The sequence below is a fragment of the Lolium perenne genome, chromosome 7 (assembly GCF_019359855.2).
Source record: "Lolium perenne isolate Kyuss_39 chromosome 7, Kyuss_2.0, whole genome shotgun sequence".
NCBI classification, from domain to species: domain Eukaryota; kingdom Viridiplantae; phylum Streptophyta; class Magnoliopsida; order Poales; family Poaceae; genus Lolium; species Lolium perenne.
In genome coordinates, this window is record NC_067250.2 from 201,349,685 (window position 1) to 201,367,526 (window position 17,842).

Genomic DNA, 17,842 nt, shown 5'->3' on the forward strand with positions numbered 1-17,842 from the left:
CTAGGGTTGGCCGGCCATGGAGGTGGAGTCCCATGTGGACTCCACCTTCCTTGGTGGTTTCTTCCGGACTTTTCTAGAACCTTCCATAGAACCTTCCGCGTCATTTTAATTCACATAAAATGACATCCTATATATGAATCTTATTCTCCGGACCATTCCGGAACTCCTCGTGATGTCCGGGATCTCATCCAGGACTCCGAACAAATATTCGAACTCCATTCCATATTCAAGTACTACCATTTCAACATCCAACTTTAAGTGTGTCACCCTACGGTTCGTGAACTATGCGGACATGGTTGAGTACTCACTCCGACCAATAACCAATAGCGGGATCTGGAGATCCATAATGGCTCCCACATATTCAACGATGACTTTAGTGATCGAATGAACCATTCACATACAATACCAATTCCCTTTGTCACGCGATATTTTACTTGTCCGAGGTTTGATCTTCGGTATCACTCTATACCTTGTTCAACCTCGTCTCCTGACAAGTACTCCTTACTCGTACTGTGGTATGTGGTCTCTTATGAACTTATTCATATGCTTGCAAAACATTAGACGACATTCCACCGAGAGGGCCCAGAGTATATCTATCCGTCATCGGGATGGACAAATCCCACTGTTGATCCATATGCCTCAACTCATACTTTCCGGATACTTAATCCCACCTTTATAACCACCCATTTACGCAGTGGTGTTTGGTGTAATCAAAGTACCTTTCCGGTATAAGTGATTTACATGATCTCATGGTCATAAGGACTAGGTAACTATGTATCGAAAGCTTATAGCAAATAACTTAATGACGAGATCTTATGCTACGCTTAATTGGGTGTGTCCATTACATCATTCATATAATGATATAACCTTGTTATTAATAACATCCAATGTTCATGATTATGAAACTAATCATCCATTAATCAACAAGCTAGTTTAAGAGGCATACTAGAGACTTCTTGTTGTCTACATATCACACATGTACTAATGTTTCGGTTAATACAATTATAGCATGATATATAAACATTTATCATAAACATAAAGATATAAATAATAACCACTTTATTATTGCCTCTAGGGCATATCTCCTTCACCACCATCAGCATCACCAGCACCCGAAGCACCCCCAATAGGTCAGGTGAAGAAGCCAAGGAAGAGAGGAAATAAGAAGAGCGCATCTTCGAGCCAGCCTCTTCCTAAGAGGATCCGGGCCAACGACATGGTACCATCGACACCGGATGGCTTGCCCCGATGTCATGAAGCTGGTAAACTGATACTGCCTAAGGACATGGAACACCTCGGAAGTGGACCAATGCTCCCTTTGCAACACAATATTCAATGTCTAAGGGGCATCCTTCTTAAAGACAAGGATCCAAGTTACGCGGTGTTCACGGTCAAGGTGCCAGCGGACCCGAACTTCGTCCAAGAAGAACCCGCGGGTATCTTCTTCATAGCGTACGAGGACGTCTTCAATCTATTTCACTGGAAACAGCTCGACTATAACTTGGTATGTCTGTACGTTATTAATCTTCAGATGAAGACAAATAGAGAGAGACCCCCCATATCACGGTAGCGGATCCCTACTACATGCGCGATAGCCAGCTGGTGGACGGCTTAAGGACACGGACCAAGGCGGTGTGGTACCTCCAGAGCTTCATGCTCATGAACAAAGAGAAGAACACCATTCTTCTTGTAACATCCCAAATTTCAAATCAATGAAGAAGAAGAATCTCAATTACTCAAAATTTAGAACGAACAAAAACTTTTATTAACACATGTGCTATGCATAGTACTCATGTTTATTTTTTGGTGTGAATGCCATGATGTTTGTTTGTGTGCTAATGCTTACCACCTAAAAGCCTCACTTGATCCTTTGAAGATCACAAAGCAAATCAAAGAGGAAGAAAAGAAAGAAAATAGAAAAAAATCACAAAACCCTCACATAGGGTTTATGCCATTTTTGAAAATCTTCAACCTAGACCATTTTGGCTTGCACCATTAGTTGGATAATGTTACTAAACACTTATAAACACTTTTGGAATCAAAGAAACTCAAATCAAATCAAATTTGAAATCAAATTGTGCTCACATGCACTAATGGCCAAAACTGAATTTTTTAACCTCATGCCTACTTTGAGCCTATGTATTAAGAGTTTTTCAAACCAAAAAAAATCCAACTCTTTGCACCTCATCCATGACCACATCAAGGTGAACAACTTTGGTAAAGCACACCCCTGCAAATTCATGCTAGATCAAAAGTTATGCTCAAGCAAAGTGGGAACTTTTTAACAGATTCTAGTTAGTGCCATTTTGAAATTTTCACAAATCAATTTATTTTTGAACACCACCACCACCATAGTGTGTCTTTGATAATTTGAATCAACACCACCAATTTCATTCAAAATTTTCAAATTTCATTTCATGCGGCCATTATGGAAAACACCTTGTGAGCAAGAATCAAACTAAATCACTTTCACTATTTCAAATAGTGTTTTGCCTAATTGTTGAACTCCACTTGATCTCACCCTGTCCCCTGGTCCTCTCCAACTCTTTTCCCCTACATTGCACCCCTAGAGATGGGCAGACATGGCAATGCCATTGCCATGCCGGCCACATCTCACATACAAGATGCTACCTCTCACTCCCTTCCTCTCCAACCCTGCCAACCTTGTCTAATGGCTTCACATTGCACCACCGGACCAGCCTGGACTAGCCACGGTCGGAGAAACGCAGCACATCGACCAGACCAGACCGTGCCCTCGACGTCCAGGGCATGCCGATGCTGGCATGGGCGCCGCCCACGGGCACGCCAAGGGCACGCGTCGCCTCGTCGCCTCGCACCTTCCCTGGACCCCCTCTTCCGCCTCGAGCTTCCCCACGGTACCAGGAACATCGCGGACATCCTCATTCCCTCGACCAGCGCCCGCCGTTGCCGGAGAAGGAAAAGCCTTCTGCCACGGACGCGCAGCACACCGCAAGCTCCCGACCACGTTAGGCACCGCCCAGCCGCGCCGTTGCCACCAGGAGGACCGCCAGGAACCGCAGAACAGTGCCACGCCTTCGCCTACCCCTCTACGCCGTTGTAGCCACGTCGCTGTGCTCAACCTCGCCGCAGCACACTGCCTCCCTCCGCCGCTATAAATAGAGAGCTCCCCTGCTCGATTTGTTCACACCACCATGCTTACCTCTCATCCCTCAACCTCCTCGACCACCTCCTCTCGTCGATTAGCCACCAGCGCCGCCCAATTTCACCACCAGAGTCCGTGACCGCCGCAGAAGCTCGCCGTTGATTGGAGCCATCTCCGGAGACGCCACCGGTACCAGACGACTCGCCGTCAACGACAACGTACCCGCGCACCTCGCCGAACCTCGCTGGAGCACCGGTGAGCTCACCAATCCCATGCCTGTGCCGCCAGCAACCCTCCTCTCGCCGTCGACGACGACGAACGAGATCCGTTGGATCGAGTTCTAATCGTGCGGCTCCATTTAAAACATACCGATTCGCTGTGTAGGAGAGGCTGGCAGGTGGAGCCACCATGTCAGGCAGCCCACGCGTGCGAGACGCGTGGTGGGCTGGCTTCCTCCAATTTAAATCGATTCGGCCCAGTAACGTTTCCCGCGCTGGCCCAAAGTTTGAATTTCAAATTTCTGTTTTAAATTAATTAGCTCTCAGATGCTTTTTCAAAATTGAATAGAATCAATTTGGCTAAACCAAATTTGATGAATTGCATTTGGTGGGAAAGCTTGTGAAAAGATCTACCCAACCCTACTGGTATCATCATGAGATTATTTGTAGAATTAATGTGACAAAAATAACAAGGCAGGGCCTTTTCAAACTTCAAACTTTATTTAAAATTCAACCAAAAATGCTTTTGAGTTGATTCCAACTCTCATAGATCAAATTTCACTTACTCTACATGTTTATGTAAAAATATCACATGGTTACTTTGTATGATCATGGGCTAGAATAGAAAATGGCTCTATGGCTATTTCTAGTTCATTTAAATTTTCACAAGTTGTTTATTAAATCTTATGAGAGGTTTCCCTCATTTAAATCTTGTCTCAAGTAACTCAACATGAGGTAGTGACTATGGTCTACCAACTCTCATATTGAATTACTTGATGATATTAAATTATGATTAAGGTAGTGTTAAATTGCTTGAGGTACTCTACCTCATTTAAATCATTTTCCTCAAAGGGTTATTGATGAATTGTTGACCTTGGTCAACTTGGATTCATACATTACAAATTTAAGGAACTTAAATCTTAACAAGATTCAATGAGAGGAAATTATTTCCTCAAAGACATAAATAGAAACCCTAATCAACATTGTAATGAGAGGAAATTATTTTCTTAAAAGAGGAAACAAATTCAACCAACATGTTATGTGTGTGGTGATGCTAGAATAGCTTGTGTAAAACAATGGTGTGCTTAGTAGAGCTCTTAAACCTTGTTTGGTGATTCTTACCTCGTATCCGTTCTTATACGCTAGTACCGAGGAGTACCAGGAGGAGGAGGTCTACTTCCAGGAAGAGGAAGACCACTTTGATCAGTACACCAAGCAAGGCAAGCTAATATTCTTGCAAGTGCAAAGCTCTATTTGAGCAAGGAAACATTACTTTTACTTTATGTGCAATGATCCCATCCCAAGTTTTACCCTTACCAGCTTTTACTTTGTTTATCAAAGATTACTTTTATAGTTAACTTTGGTCTAAGTATAGGGTGTTACAAGAGTAGCAAAGTTAGCCGCAAAGCTTGATAAGCTAGATAGCACCCCTCATGACTAGTGCTAGTCCTAACAAATAAAAGTGACTACTCTAGATGGGAACTTGTGATTTGAAATGACTTTGAAAACCTTGGAATGATGAGTCATTCTATTGAAAGATCTTTGAAGGTGAATATGACTTGAATGATATGGTGAGTTTGGCAAAAACTGATGTTGGGTTTGGATGTGATACCTTTCCAATTATTTAGTACCCCCACAATACCTGATTATGGGTAGGGCTTAACTGGAAGTTTATGCATCTTAGTATGGGTTCCCTCTGAACAAGCATCATAGGGGTTATGTCGAGGCTGCCTCCGTTGAAAGTGAAATGATGTGAAGTGAGGTGAATGTCCAGCCCAAGCCCTGTGCAATTCCCAGGCTGACGGTTTGTCTTCACTGGGAGGCCAAGCTCATGGGGAGAGGTACCTATACTAGGGTATGTAAGTGAAAGGTTATGGTTGATGATCCGCGTACTGAGTTACGATGATTCAGGGTTCTCCCTGACGGATGTAATCAAATGTTGTGGCACAAGTGTGCAACCTCTGCAGAGTGTAAATCTATTCGAATAGCCGTGTCCACGGTTACGGACGGTTGGAAAGGCCATACTGTTTCCGGTGTCAGATGTTTCTTGAAAAGGGTTGATGAATTGAATGGTGACTTGACTTGAATCACCACTGAGTTGTGGGAATGACACTAATGTTCCCAGAGTTAGTTAGCATATGAAGAGTCCTTTATGAAATGCTTGTGAATTAAAATTGGCTTTATGCAAATAAAACTAGAGCTTAGCACCCCCTTACTAAAATTGATAGTACTTACACTAGTATTAGTTTGTGAGTACTTTAAAGTGCTCACGGCTGTGTCCCTGGCTATTCCAATGGCTAGAATATGAAGAAGAACAACAGTACCAAGAGGACGGCCAGCAGGACTTCTACGACAACTAGGAGTATCTTCTGACGTCAAGCGTTGTCCTGTGGATTAGATAGTCCACTACTACTATGCTTCCGCTATGTAATGTGTTCGTTGATCATTAGATCAACTATTTGTGTAATATTGGATCATGTGATCTGAATTTGTAAGACGATTATGGTTTGTAGTGAATGATGAGTTATGATATCAACTATTATGTCTCGCAACAAAAATCTTCCTGGGATTGCAATGGATGGCATAATAGGCATCTGGACTTAAAAAATCCGGGTGTTGACACTTCTGTCTGTCTTTCCCGAGTAAATACACATCCACTCACAGCCATCGTAACTTATGCTTTCTTATATATTTCTTCCATTATCGATCCTTTCCAACATTCCATTTCAATTGCATGTGTTGAGCAGAGACAAACACTGCACACACGTCATCCTTTGCCCGAAGTGGGCACTAGCCCAGTATTTCGACTCGTCGAATACGATGACGAAGAAAGGCTACAAGAGAATGAGGGGTGTTCTCGATGAGGCCATCCTTGGCTACTCCAAAAATGGAGGCACCTTCGACGAGAAGGGGTAATTTATCAGGCCGGACACTAAAAAGCTCGGGTTCAAGCACGTGATCGACTTCCCTTGCATCAAGCAGCCAACTGACAGCATGAAGGATGCCTTCTATGTCCTCCATCACCTTAAAGGGTTTATCGCAGATGCAGAGATGATGAGTCTGCCACCTAGTATGTGAGACACCAATAAAATGGCGGGGGAGATCAACGATGCTAATCTTAGAGAAGACTTCCATCACATCCAAGTAAAGCTATCAGAAATTATCCTAGAAGATGTATGCAACAGATCGGGGCTCTTACACCAACTCAGAGGGTTGTGTAAGAGGGATATCAAAGAACGCCTATATAGGCAGGGTGATGGAAGGACGTGGACGATGAAGGACATGTACAAACCGTTCCCGGAGCCGCTGAAGAAGATGCCTTGTTGTTCGAGGCCGGTGTGCCTACCATTACTTTGAATCGATGGACAATGTGTAGTGTGTTGTAAACTAAACTTGCTTAATTTTCTCGAAACGGTCATCTTTATTGGACTCAATAACTATTGTAGTCGTTGTCGTTGAACTTGATTACTTATGTGATACCAATGCTATATATTTTTTAGGTTTATTATTATTTCCTTTATTTAATTCTTGTGAATATGTATGCATGTGAACCCTCTAATTCTTTCCATTGCATTATATACTAATATGCCTTGTGTTCATAGAGATGACGTACTACGTCGTGTTTGAGGGGCGGGTTCCAGGAGTCTACGAGGAGTGGGAGAACTGCAAGAAATAGGTGCACAAGTTCAGCGGCAACTGCTACAAACGATACCCGACTAGACAGGAGGAGGTTTCCAAGTAGAGGAAGCACCAGTCAAACAACAGCAAGATGAAGACCTTCGTTGTGCTCTCGCTCTTTCTCACCATCGTCGCGGCGGTACTCTATTTCATCCTAGTGTAGGCGGCGACCGGTGTCAATTTATTTGTATCTCGAGATGATGCACTTAATTTGCATGGATTATGATTTGTATGGAGCTATATGTATAACTCGATTGGGCTCTAAGTAATGTGATGATTATGTATAATGTTGCTATATTATAACTGTCCATATTATATCTGTTTATATTCTATCTGTATATAACCTGTATATTGTATATAAAACCTGCATTATACACCAGGAAGTACAAAATCAAGTATACATGTACATTATTCTGTGGTGCACCGTAATTAAATTCAGTGGCACACCTATTTCGGTGGCGCACCTGTGCCACATGCGCCATAGAACCTCTTATTTCTGTGGCACACCGTCTTTGGTGCGCCACAGAAGGCCTTAATTCTGTGGCGCATGGGCAGGTGCGCCACATATTTCTTATTTTTGTGGCGAAGATTCTGTGTATTTTGGTGCGCCACTAATGAGGCTTTTCCTACTAGTGCCTCTTTTTACGTGCTTGGTCCAACAATTGTAGTTGGGCATGAAACCGAAACTCATCAGGTGGGTGTGAAGGGTTTTCGAGGAAGAGTAATTTATCTTATTCTGACACTTAACAGATGGAAAATACTTAGAACCATCCCGTTTGTTTTCCACAGTCACACCGATAATAAAATGCAGGCCCACCGTGAACTCGTGATGGCGTCGGTCACTGTTCATTCATTGCCGATTCATCTTTTTTTTTGAGAGGATTGCCGATTCATCTGCATGATACAGTTAAGCTTATCAAAAAACATTATATAACATCATGAATAGTGAAGCAATATTTATATATACACACAAGAATTTTATCAATGAAGGATAAAATAATAAAGTTGTTAACCTCGACCGGGAAGGAAAAAAAGAGGAGAAAGCTTAAGTGTGACTTGTTTTGTGTGAACTCAAGTGGCAAATGCTCTTAGGCATTTCATCGAGCACCTCTTGTGCATAATAAATGAGAGCAAAGCAACATACACCTCTTTTGCTAAGAAGTGGAAAAAGCTAAGTGTGGCTCACACTTAGACCAAGAAGAGTATATATATATAGATGAACCTTTTTTCCCGGTTGTTAATACCAACCGGGACTGAAGGTGCTCGGACCTGGCGCGCTCTGGCGCAAGACCTTTAGTCCCGGTTGGTATTACCAACTGTGACAAAAGGCTCCTAACGAACCGGAACTAGAGGGTGGTGTTGCCCACGCCGTTCGAACCGAGACTAATGCGGCCCATTAATCCCGATCGTTTTTAAACCGGGACTAAAGCTCCCTAAGAATTTGGACGGAAATCCATGTTTGTCAAGTGTTTGCATCTAGTATCACAAGAATTAGTTCACCTTGGTAGGAGATGTGTTTGTTCTAGAGATGCATGCATACGCAAAAATGACGAATTGTACACGTGTCGTTTAAAAGAAGTATGAACATCAACCACCTTTTCAGTGGCAAACGACATAAACCACCTTTTCTTTGGCAAACGGCATAAACCACCTGAGAACTAACCTTCTTGGTGCCCAGCTGGCCTCGTCGGCGAATGGTTCGCCGAAAGCAGGTACGGCGTGTGTGTTTCATAGTGGTGTCCTAAACTAGAAGAATTGGACGTGCTTTACTGCGCCCATTGCTTATGGATCCGCCGACCGATCGATGGCGCGGGATCAGTCATTCGGTTCCGCATCCGCTGCTGGGCCCGCGGCTTGCTGGCTTGGCTAGAATTTTGGCCCATCAGCTGTTCGCCCTCATGGCCATCAGCTGATCGCCTGTTCGGCCCAGCACTTAACACACATACATACCAATTGCTAGTGGGCTGCTTCGATTCTTTGTGCACCCGATTTTTGTTGTATTTATGTGTGACTTTTTGTAAAGATAGTTGGTGTTTTTTATTGTAATTGAATATGTACCAAATTAAATTTTGCTTGACCACTTTGCAGTGTTTGTAAACATATATATTTTTATTTTAATCGTTTCTGACTTTTGTATAAATAGTTATTGGATTTTGTTGTAATTCAATATGTAGCAAATTAATTGTTACTTCACCAAATATATAGACTTTTGTTGTAATCGTTTGACACCTTTATAAAAAGAGTTTGTGACTTTTGTTGTAATTCAATTTGTAGCAAATTAAATGTGGCTTGACCACTTTCCCTCATTTTGCAAACATATTAATTTTTTATTGTAATCGTTTGTGACTTTTTGTAAAAGAAGTTGGTGACTTTTATTGTAATTCAATATGTAGCAAATTAATATTTTATTTTCTATTTTTGTAAATATATGGATTTTTGTTGTAATAGACTCCAGTTTTTGTTAATAATATTGGCCACTTTTGTTGCAAATCGATCCCCGGCAAAATAATTTGTTGGTTTAACCATTTTATTGTGACATTATTTTCTAAAAATGTTGCAACTTTTTGTTGTAAAAGTATATTTTTTTGTATACGGGGTGATAGTTTTTGTTGTAACACCCTCTACCCTAGGGACAAATCAGCACGGTGGCATATTTGTCGTAAATACCGGGAAGGATAAAGCCAAAGAGATACACTTTTTCGTTCTTACGTGAAGAAATTAGGACCGCGGGTTGATTTCTCAAAAACTAAGGGCCAAAATGCTAAACTACGGTGCGGCTTGTTCTGGACGTTAGATCTCCATCGGAAGGATGGGAGGACGACCGATTTTGGGCAACTTATCAGCCCACCGACGCCTAGCTTCCGCCATTTCTTATTGACATCGTTTGTCTTATATATTTTTGGTCTCAGCCCTGTACTTTCTGTTTCCCACAGCCAACCAGTGCACTTTGCCGCACCAACAGTAACCGCAAACACTACGAAATCAAGTTGATCTCGTAGGCGTAGTATGTATTTACTTTGGCAGTCTAGGTGTTGTTAATAGTGATGTTTATTTCATGCTACTACGAGTCGTTGATGGCTTTGGCTTTGTCTCGACTTGCCAGTAACTGGTATCGAGAAAAATGTGTTTACGTTGGATTATTTCTCATTTTAGTTGGGCATTTCTAGAACATTTATTACCTTCTCGTGCATTTTATTTTTCCATTGTCGTTATGCTAAAGTCGGCATCATCGATTTTTTATTTAGTTTTGTATAATTTTATATTGTCAACGGGTGTTTTTGATTTGTCCATAACTTACGTAGGAATTTAACAGTTGTGTTTTCCAGCGTTGTTTGCATGTGAACGGTTTTATAAATCATTTTCTATGGGGTCATCAGGTAAGTGAGATGAATGTGGTGTTGGGCCCCAAAGCAATGGCTGATTAGTGTTTTGACATGTGTCTAGAGTATCTGCCACTATAAGAACAAACAAATCATATATCACCAAAGTACTACTCGATCTAATTTGTCGGAAGGTGATACAATCGATCTTCCACACTTGTGAGCATCTTGTATGTGTGTCGTGCGTACAATATTGTCTACATAAGGTGCTCCTAGATAATTAGGAGGGCACAACCACCGCCGACACCTGTGGAACCCCGATTTGCAACTTCGAGCAACCTATGCTTCAGTGTTCCAGTTCATGTTCTCAATGATAGAACACGTACATATCTCACATAAATGAATTATGTCAATCATGCTAAACAGTGTCTAAGAAGTATCCCCAAATCTGAGACACTACATTTATGGTATCTGGGGCAAATGCATTTAATTTACTAGAAAATAAGATAAGTTTTTCTAAGATCGGGTGGCTCGATCTTTTCACAAAATTACAGAGTAAGCCAGCATGACAAATCGTGGCTTAAATTATACCAAGGTGAACTTGTCTGGCAAGCTAAAGGTGTCAATTCAACAATTTTCGAGTTTTTTTTTTTTGCGAATAAGGAGCTTCATTACTTAAACAGTAGGATTACAATCCTTTGCAAGGATGTCAACTAAGAATGGTGGCGTGAAATTAATCCACAAGCACCTTCTTCTACTTAAACTAGCCTTTTTGGCACAACTATGGGCTGCTTTATTAGCATCCCTTCCAATATACATGAATTTAAGACTAGTAAAAAACCCACTAAGCTCCATTAACTCCTGGCATATGCTGGCAATTTCTGATCTACCACAGAATAAGCCAGCACCAATCGGCCCCTTTTCTCTCCCCCGTGAACAGTAGTGAGAGAGGCGACTCCAGTTTCCTCCCTTTTCTCGCCGGCGAGCCGCGGGTTCTCTCCCCCTCCGCCGGCCGCTCCGGCGGCGGGAGGGTGGGGGAACCCCGGATCTCTGCTCTGGCTTGTAAATAGGGTAGGATTAGGTAGGTCTTCGGCCGGCATCGCTGTGGAGGTGGTGGTGATGTCGGGGCGAGGTGTGGTGCCGCCGATCCTTCCCCTCTCCGACGGCGTCCTGGGTGGCGTCGTGGGGGATCCGCGGCTTTGGTGCTCGGAGGTCTTCGGGTCTTCTGAGCCTCCGTTCCCTGCATCTGGCCGGCAAGGCGTCGGCGCCGACCAGATGCGATGGGGATTCCGTCCTCCGGCTTCGTCCTCGTTCCGCTGTTGCCTCCTCCAGCGGCGGCGGGAAGCTTGTGAGGTGGTGTGTAGGAGGATTAGCGGCGCCAGCAAGCAGGCTTCGCCGTCTTCGTCGGCGGTGGAGGAGTCTAGGCGGTGGTGCAGTTGGTGGGAGAGGGTGCTGGTCGTGGTCGTTCACCGTCTCAGGTCCTGTCACGGCGTGGCAGGCGGATCTTGCGGCCGTTCTTCATGCGTGGAGGTGCTCTCGGGTTGCGGCTTCGAGGTGGTTCGGTTCCTTCTGCTCCGACGACGGCGGTGCGGCTGATGCTTTGCGTTGCGTCGTGTACTCTTTTCGTATGTATTTGGCTGTTCCTGTATCGGTGTTTGTACTCTGTTTCTGATGAATACATGCGAAATTTCAAAAAAAAAAAAAAAAAAAAAAAAAATTTCTGATCTACCACCATCAGGTTCATCCATTAATCTGAGTACTTGTTGTGCGTCTGTTTCAATTTCAACTCATTGGTAATTTCGATCTAGCGCCAATCGAAGTCCATCACGAAGCGCCTGGGCTTCCATAATCAACGCACTTGCTGCGTTATCATACCATAGTGCCTGGCCTTGAATAAGATGGCCTTCATGATCCCTAACAATGAGCCCTGTAGCTCCCTGGTGAGTGTCTTCCTGAAAGTTCGAGTTCATTCACTACCTAACCCACCTACCAAGGTGAAAGACCGCAAGTGCATTTTACTAAAAAAGTAAGTGTACGGAAGTAGCATGTATATGACGCTTGCACAAAACAATCATCCGACATGCACTTTGTAGCCCCCGATTCTGAATTGATCAAGCAAATATATTTACTTTTGCGAGGGAAACACGGTTATATTTCTGCCACGACGAGACGTTGTCAATCACTATGAGTGCACTGTAAATTTAGATGCTTGAAGTTTTCAAAAGAGGATAAGCTTTAAATAGATGCTTAATTGAACTTGTCCAATATTGACCATGAATTAACACACACAACGTGGGAGGTTGGAACACTAGCGGCGTTGAAGCACACACACATCCATGTATATACTTTGTGGAGACCCTAGACTGGGACAACGTCGGAAAGCTTGCGGCGTTTACACTGCTTTTTTGTCATGGTCATGAAAGGTCCGGCTCGATCGAGAAGCTTACGGTAGCTAGAACATCCCAATAACAATAGCTTTTTGGCTTGTGCTTTGTCCCATGCAGGTCAAGATCGACATCGGCTATCTCACGCACTTTCGCAGTAGTCACACACGCCATTGCACTTGGAAATTTTCCTGGTCTGGTTAAAAACGTCCAACTATGAGTTATGTGTGTAAATTCCCTTCCTCGTGCAGAAATTTGGTCATATGTTGCTGAGACAGCGACAGACAGGTAGGTAATTAAGCGCGTGGCTTCTCCAGAGTTAGTTTGCCGCGTCACAGAGAAATTAAGCCAAGTCCATGGCCATCAACATCGCCGCGGCCTGATGTCGAGTGTGGCAAGGTCTCGATCTCTAGCCGAACCAATTGCTTCTTAATTAATCACGCAGCTAATTTTTTATACTCTATATTCCTGGCTCGGTCTATCCTAATCTAGGTCATTAGTCACAAAATCGAGTCTTTGTACTTGGAGAATGTGCTGATCCTTTTCAGTGCATGTGGACTTCTGTTCCAAATTAGCTAACTCAGATTTCTCAATATATTATATTTTGATGTATAGAGATACATGAGAAATTTAGGACGGAGAAAGTAGAAGCATATACACTATAGGAATGACGCGATATGTTGAGAGTCTTTTATACGCGGACGGTTAAAAATCGTCTTGACTGCAGCCTGCGTGCTACAGTGGCCACCGACCGTAGGTGTCGCCATTTTTCACGATCAGAGATTCTACATAGTCGTGGGTGTCCCGGTCTTATCTCCACCGTATACAGTGTGATTGAGATCTGTACTGTGTCTTTTGCATCTACAACCTTGACTTGTACATCTCTTGCCCCCTCTAGGAACGAAGGTGTACACGGTACATCTTGATTCTGTTCACCTAGTGTCTCTCTCCATGGTCCTTACATGGTGCTCGGACACGACGAGCTCGCCAACTGAACGAAGCTGCCAGCCTACCACCTCCTTGGCCGGCTGCTTGCAAATATAATTTGCTTTCATTCCTTTTCCCTTAAGTCTGGCTGCTTCCTTTCCCCACCACCATTTGTTTCTTTTTTTCTCCCATCTCGATTTGCTTGCTGTTGATGTTTAGAGATCTGGTATGAGATCTCGATTTGCTTCTCCTTCATGAAACATGGGATTCAGATACACAATCTAGGTACAGTACATGTTCTTTTCATGTTTGCTCCAGATCCATTTTCCTCTTATCCAAGGTACAAAATCTGGAACTCGAAACATGTTTATTTCGTGTTTCCTCCAGATCTATTATCCTCTTATCCAAGGTACACAATAACATAATCTGGATCCATTGTATACAATCTGGATGCACGAGCGATGTTGTTTCCAAAAAGGAAGGACTTGCCTATTAAAAGGAAGGATTTTCCAGGGTGTTCCCTGCAGTTTTCAAAACTGCTTGCACGAATCTCAAAGCAGAATTGTATGCACAGGATAGGCCCGGGACACCCACGTGTATGTAGAGATGCATTTTCGCATTTTTCATCTTTTTTGTTAGAAGTTTAGAACAGGCCAAAGAATTTGAATAAATTTCCTCTTAGGAAACTGTTGAAACAATACCAGAAAATAGGGATTTCTATCTTGAATTCATGTAAATTGAATCTTTTATTGTCAAATAATCTGTCAGGCACAAATAAGCTCTTGGGTATAGCTCACGAAATGAATCTGGCTCAAATAAAAAAAAAACGAAGAAAAAAATCCATATGTGCTCTGCCTTAATATTTGGTGGACATCCTTGCAGAGCTTTACAAATTATTAAGTAATTCATCATGATTCCTAGTAAAGTACCGCTACATTATAAATCATTTCAGGAAAAATATTAGTAGACCTTTTGTTTTGTCCCGGTATCAAGTACGTACTCTAAAGGTATTTTGACAACTAATCCCACTAAAAATTTATTTTATGAATTTTAGGACAAAATTTGATCTAAAAAAAGTAAACTATAAATCACAAGTGAAGTCCAGATATGAACTTTGTCGGATCGAGATGGCAAGACTCGTCCACACAAATCCATGTGCTCTGCCTTAACATTTGGTGGACATCCTTGCAGAGCTTTACAAATTATTAAGTAATTCATCATGATTCCTAGTAAAGTACTGCTACATTATAAATCATTTCAGGAAAAATATTAGTAGACCTTTTACTCTAATATGCAAAAAAAAGTTTGATTTTTGAGCAACAATTATTCCTCTTGTTTTTTATTGCCCTGGATTCTGGGTTTGGTGAAATTCAAAAACAAAAGTTTGACTAAACGTAGAGGGAAAAGAACAATATCGATAATACCAAATTCTTATAATATGAAAACAAATGTTGATATTTTTCCGATATATTTGTTGAAATGGTGCATAGTTTGACTTTGAAAAAACAACGTATGGTAATTATAAACTGGAAGAGTAAGTTTTTTGGCATTCTAACATTCATGGAAATCTTAGAGTAAAATATATTAGTATTGGAAGATCATGTAGTACCAATTTTAAGATTTTGTTTCAGAAATTAGAAGCCCTCATATAATAGATGTTTGGCCTACCCTTCAGTTACTTTTAGAGAAGATTTTTTTTTGCTGACCAAGTTTCTATCATCTAAAAGTTATGAAAATTGGCGGAGGCCTTCTACTAGAAATGAGAAGACCACACAATTTTCACGGATTTTGGAGGACATTTAGAGTTGATTGAAAAATATGGGGTGTAGAATGAGCAAAACTTGGAGAATTTTGAAGGACAGGAAGAGCACATTGTAAATTACGGGGTGTAGATTGAGCAAAACTTGAGGTTTGTAATTCTCCCCATTTTTCATCTTTTTTGTTAGAAGTTTAGAACAGGCCAAAGAATTTGAATAAATTTCCTCTTAGAAAACTGTTGAAACAATCTGTCAGGCACAAATAAGCTCTATCTTGAATTCATGTAAACTGAATCTTTTATTGTCAAATAATCTGTCAGGCACAAATAAGCTCTTGGGTATATAGCTCACGAAATGAATCTGGCTCAAATAAAAAAAAACGAAGAAAAAAATTGTGCCCAAAATGCTGGGTGTGGAGTTTTTGTTTTGTAACTACTTGTGTGTCTATACGACTATACATCCACTTAATTACGCCATGATCTCGCTGGTGGTCTTCTTGATAAGCTCCCATGCACTCCTGACATGCCTCTCCTCTTGCAGCGATGAACCCACGGCGAAGCGGAGCACGAACCTGTCGCCAACCACTGTGTGCGCAAGGTACGCCTTGCCGGTCTTGTTGAGGTTGTCCATGAGCACACGGTTGGCCTCATCGGCGTCCTCCTCCGTCATGCTTCCACTGGCCTTGATCCTGAAGCACACGAGAGCAAAGTTCCTGGGCACGACGATCTCGAACCTGTCGTCAGCACGAACGAAGTCTTCGAACATCTTGGCCATGGCCACGTCGCTGCGGATGTGCTCCTGGAGCTTGGCGGTGCCGTAGGTGCGCATGACCATCCAGAGCTTGAGCCCACGGAATCGCCGGCCGACGCCGACCTGCATGTCCTTCAGGTCGGTGACCTCGCCGGAATCGGTAGCGTCGTTCTTGAGGTACTCCGGATTCGTCTCGAGCGAGTCGCTCAGACGGTGCGCATCACGGACGTATAGGCAGGTGCAGTCGAGGCACGTGAGAAGCCACTTGTGTGGGCTCATGCTGATGGAGTCCACGCGCTCCACGCCGTCGAGATGGTGGCGGAACTCCGGGCAGATGCACGCGCTGCCGGCGTAGGCGGCGTCGACGTGGACCCACGCATTGAACATGGCGGCGACATCCGCCACCGCGCCCACCGGGTCGACGGCGTTGGACGAGGTGGTGCCGACTGTGGCGCAGATGTAAGTTGGCACGAGGCCGGCGTCGGCGTCAGCCTGCATGACCTGGAGCAGCTTGGCCGGGTCGAGCCCGTAGTCGGTCTCGGGACCGGTGGGGATGGAGCGGATGTTGGCTGGGTCGAAGCCGGCGAGGCGGCACGCCTTGAAGAAGGTGGAGTGTGTCTGGTCTGCAGCGTAGACCGTCAGCCGCGGCAGGCCGGACACGCCGACGGAGCCGCTCCGACGCAAAGCAGCGTCGCGGGCGGCGACGAGCGTGACGAGCATGGCCTCGCTGGTGGTGCCGAGGATGACGCCGCCGCCTGTGCCACGGCCAGAGCTGGTGCGGTTCATGAAGGTCGTGGGCAGGCGCAGCAGCTGCGCGAGCCAGTCCAGCGCGAGAACCTCCATCTCAGTGGCCGCGGGAGAGGCCTGCCACGTGAAGCCGACGGTGTTCATGGCTGAGGCGATGAGGTCGCCGGCGATGGCGGCGGCGCTGTTGGTGGAGGGGAAGAAGGCGAAGAAGTTGGGGCTGGCCCAGTGCGTCATGCCGGGGACGACGGAGGTCCTGAGCTCCTTCATGCTGACGTCGAAGGGAGCCGAGTAGGTCGGCGGGGACGCCGCAAGCTCGTTCTGCAGGTACCCGGGCTTGACGTTGGGGAGCACGGGCATGGACTCGATGTTGGTGTAGTAGTCGGAGATGAAGTCGACGGCCTTGTGGAGGTAGGCACGCACGTCTTCGGGGTTTAAGGGCTGGAATGGCGCCTTGCCGTCGGCGGCAAAGGCGGAGAAGGCGGCGGCGGGGTTTGCGTCCATGCTACCCATATCGTTTTCTTTCTTGCAGGTGTAGCCCTTAGCACACAGGGAGAGAGAAGCAAGGGGCCTGGACTTAAGTAGCAAATCTAGCTAGATATAGCTTGGTGATCGCTCTTGAGACTTGAGAGCTTGTTGCTTTGGTTTGGTGAGGAAATGGCGATATGCATGTCGCAGGTATATATAGGGAGAGGAGCGCAAATGGCGTGGGCGCGTGGGCGTTGGAGAAGTCATGGTCGTCGTGGTGCACGAAGGTCGGTTGGTAGGTTGGTAGATATCCTAGTACTACAAAGTATTTTCTCCATCCGCAAATATCCTGTAATATGTTACGTATAACTTTTATTTTGAAGCCATTTTTAAAAATGTAAACAAACACATGTGAAAAAGTCACAATATCTACAATATAAATAACCTATAGTACATGTAGGATATATCCGGA

The 17,842-nt window shown here is 44.0% G+C and overlaps 1 protein-coding gene across 1 annotated transcript; it reads right to left on the reverse strand.

Annotated features, from left to right (window-relative positions):
- Positions 1–15,687: 15,687 nt before the first annotated feature.
- LOC127314479 (tryptophan decarboxylase 1) lies at positions 15,688–17,546 on the reverse strand. Its single transcript, XM_051344946.2, has one exon. The coding sequence runs from the start codon at positions 17,413–17,415 to the stop codon at positions 15,877–15,879; it is 1,539 nt and encodes a 512-aa protein (XP_051200906.1). The 5' UTR covers positions 17,416–17,546; the 3' UTR covers positions 15,688–15,876.
- Between the last annotated feature and the right edge of the window lie 296 nt (positions 17,547–17,842).

Coding starts and splice junctions, on each gene's coding strand:
- LOC127314479 (XM_051344946.2), bottom strand. CDS start 17,415: ATGGGTAGCATGGACGCAAACCCCGCCGCCGCCTTCTCCGCCTTTGCC.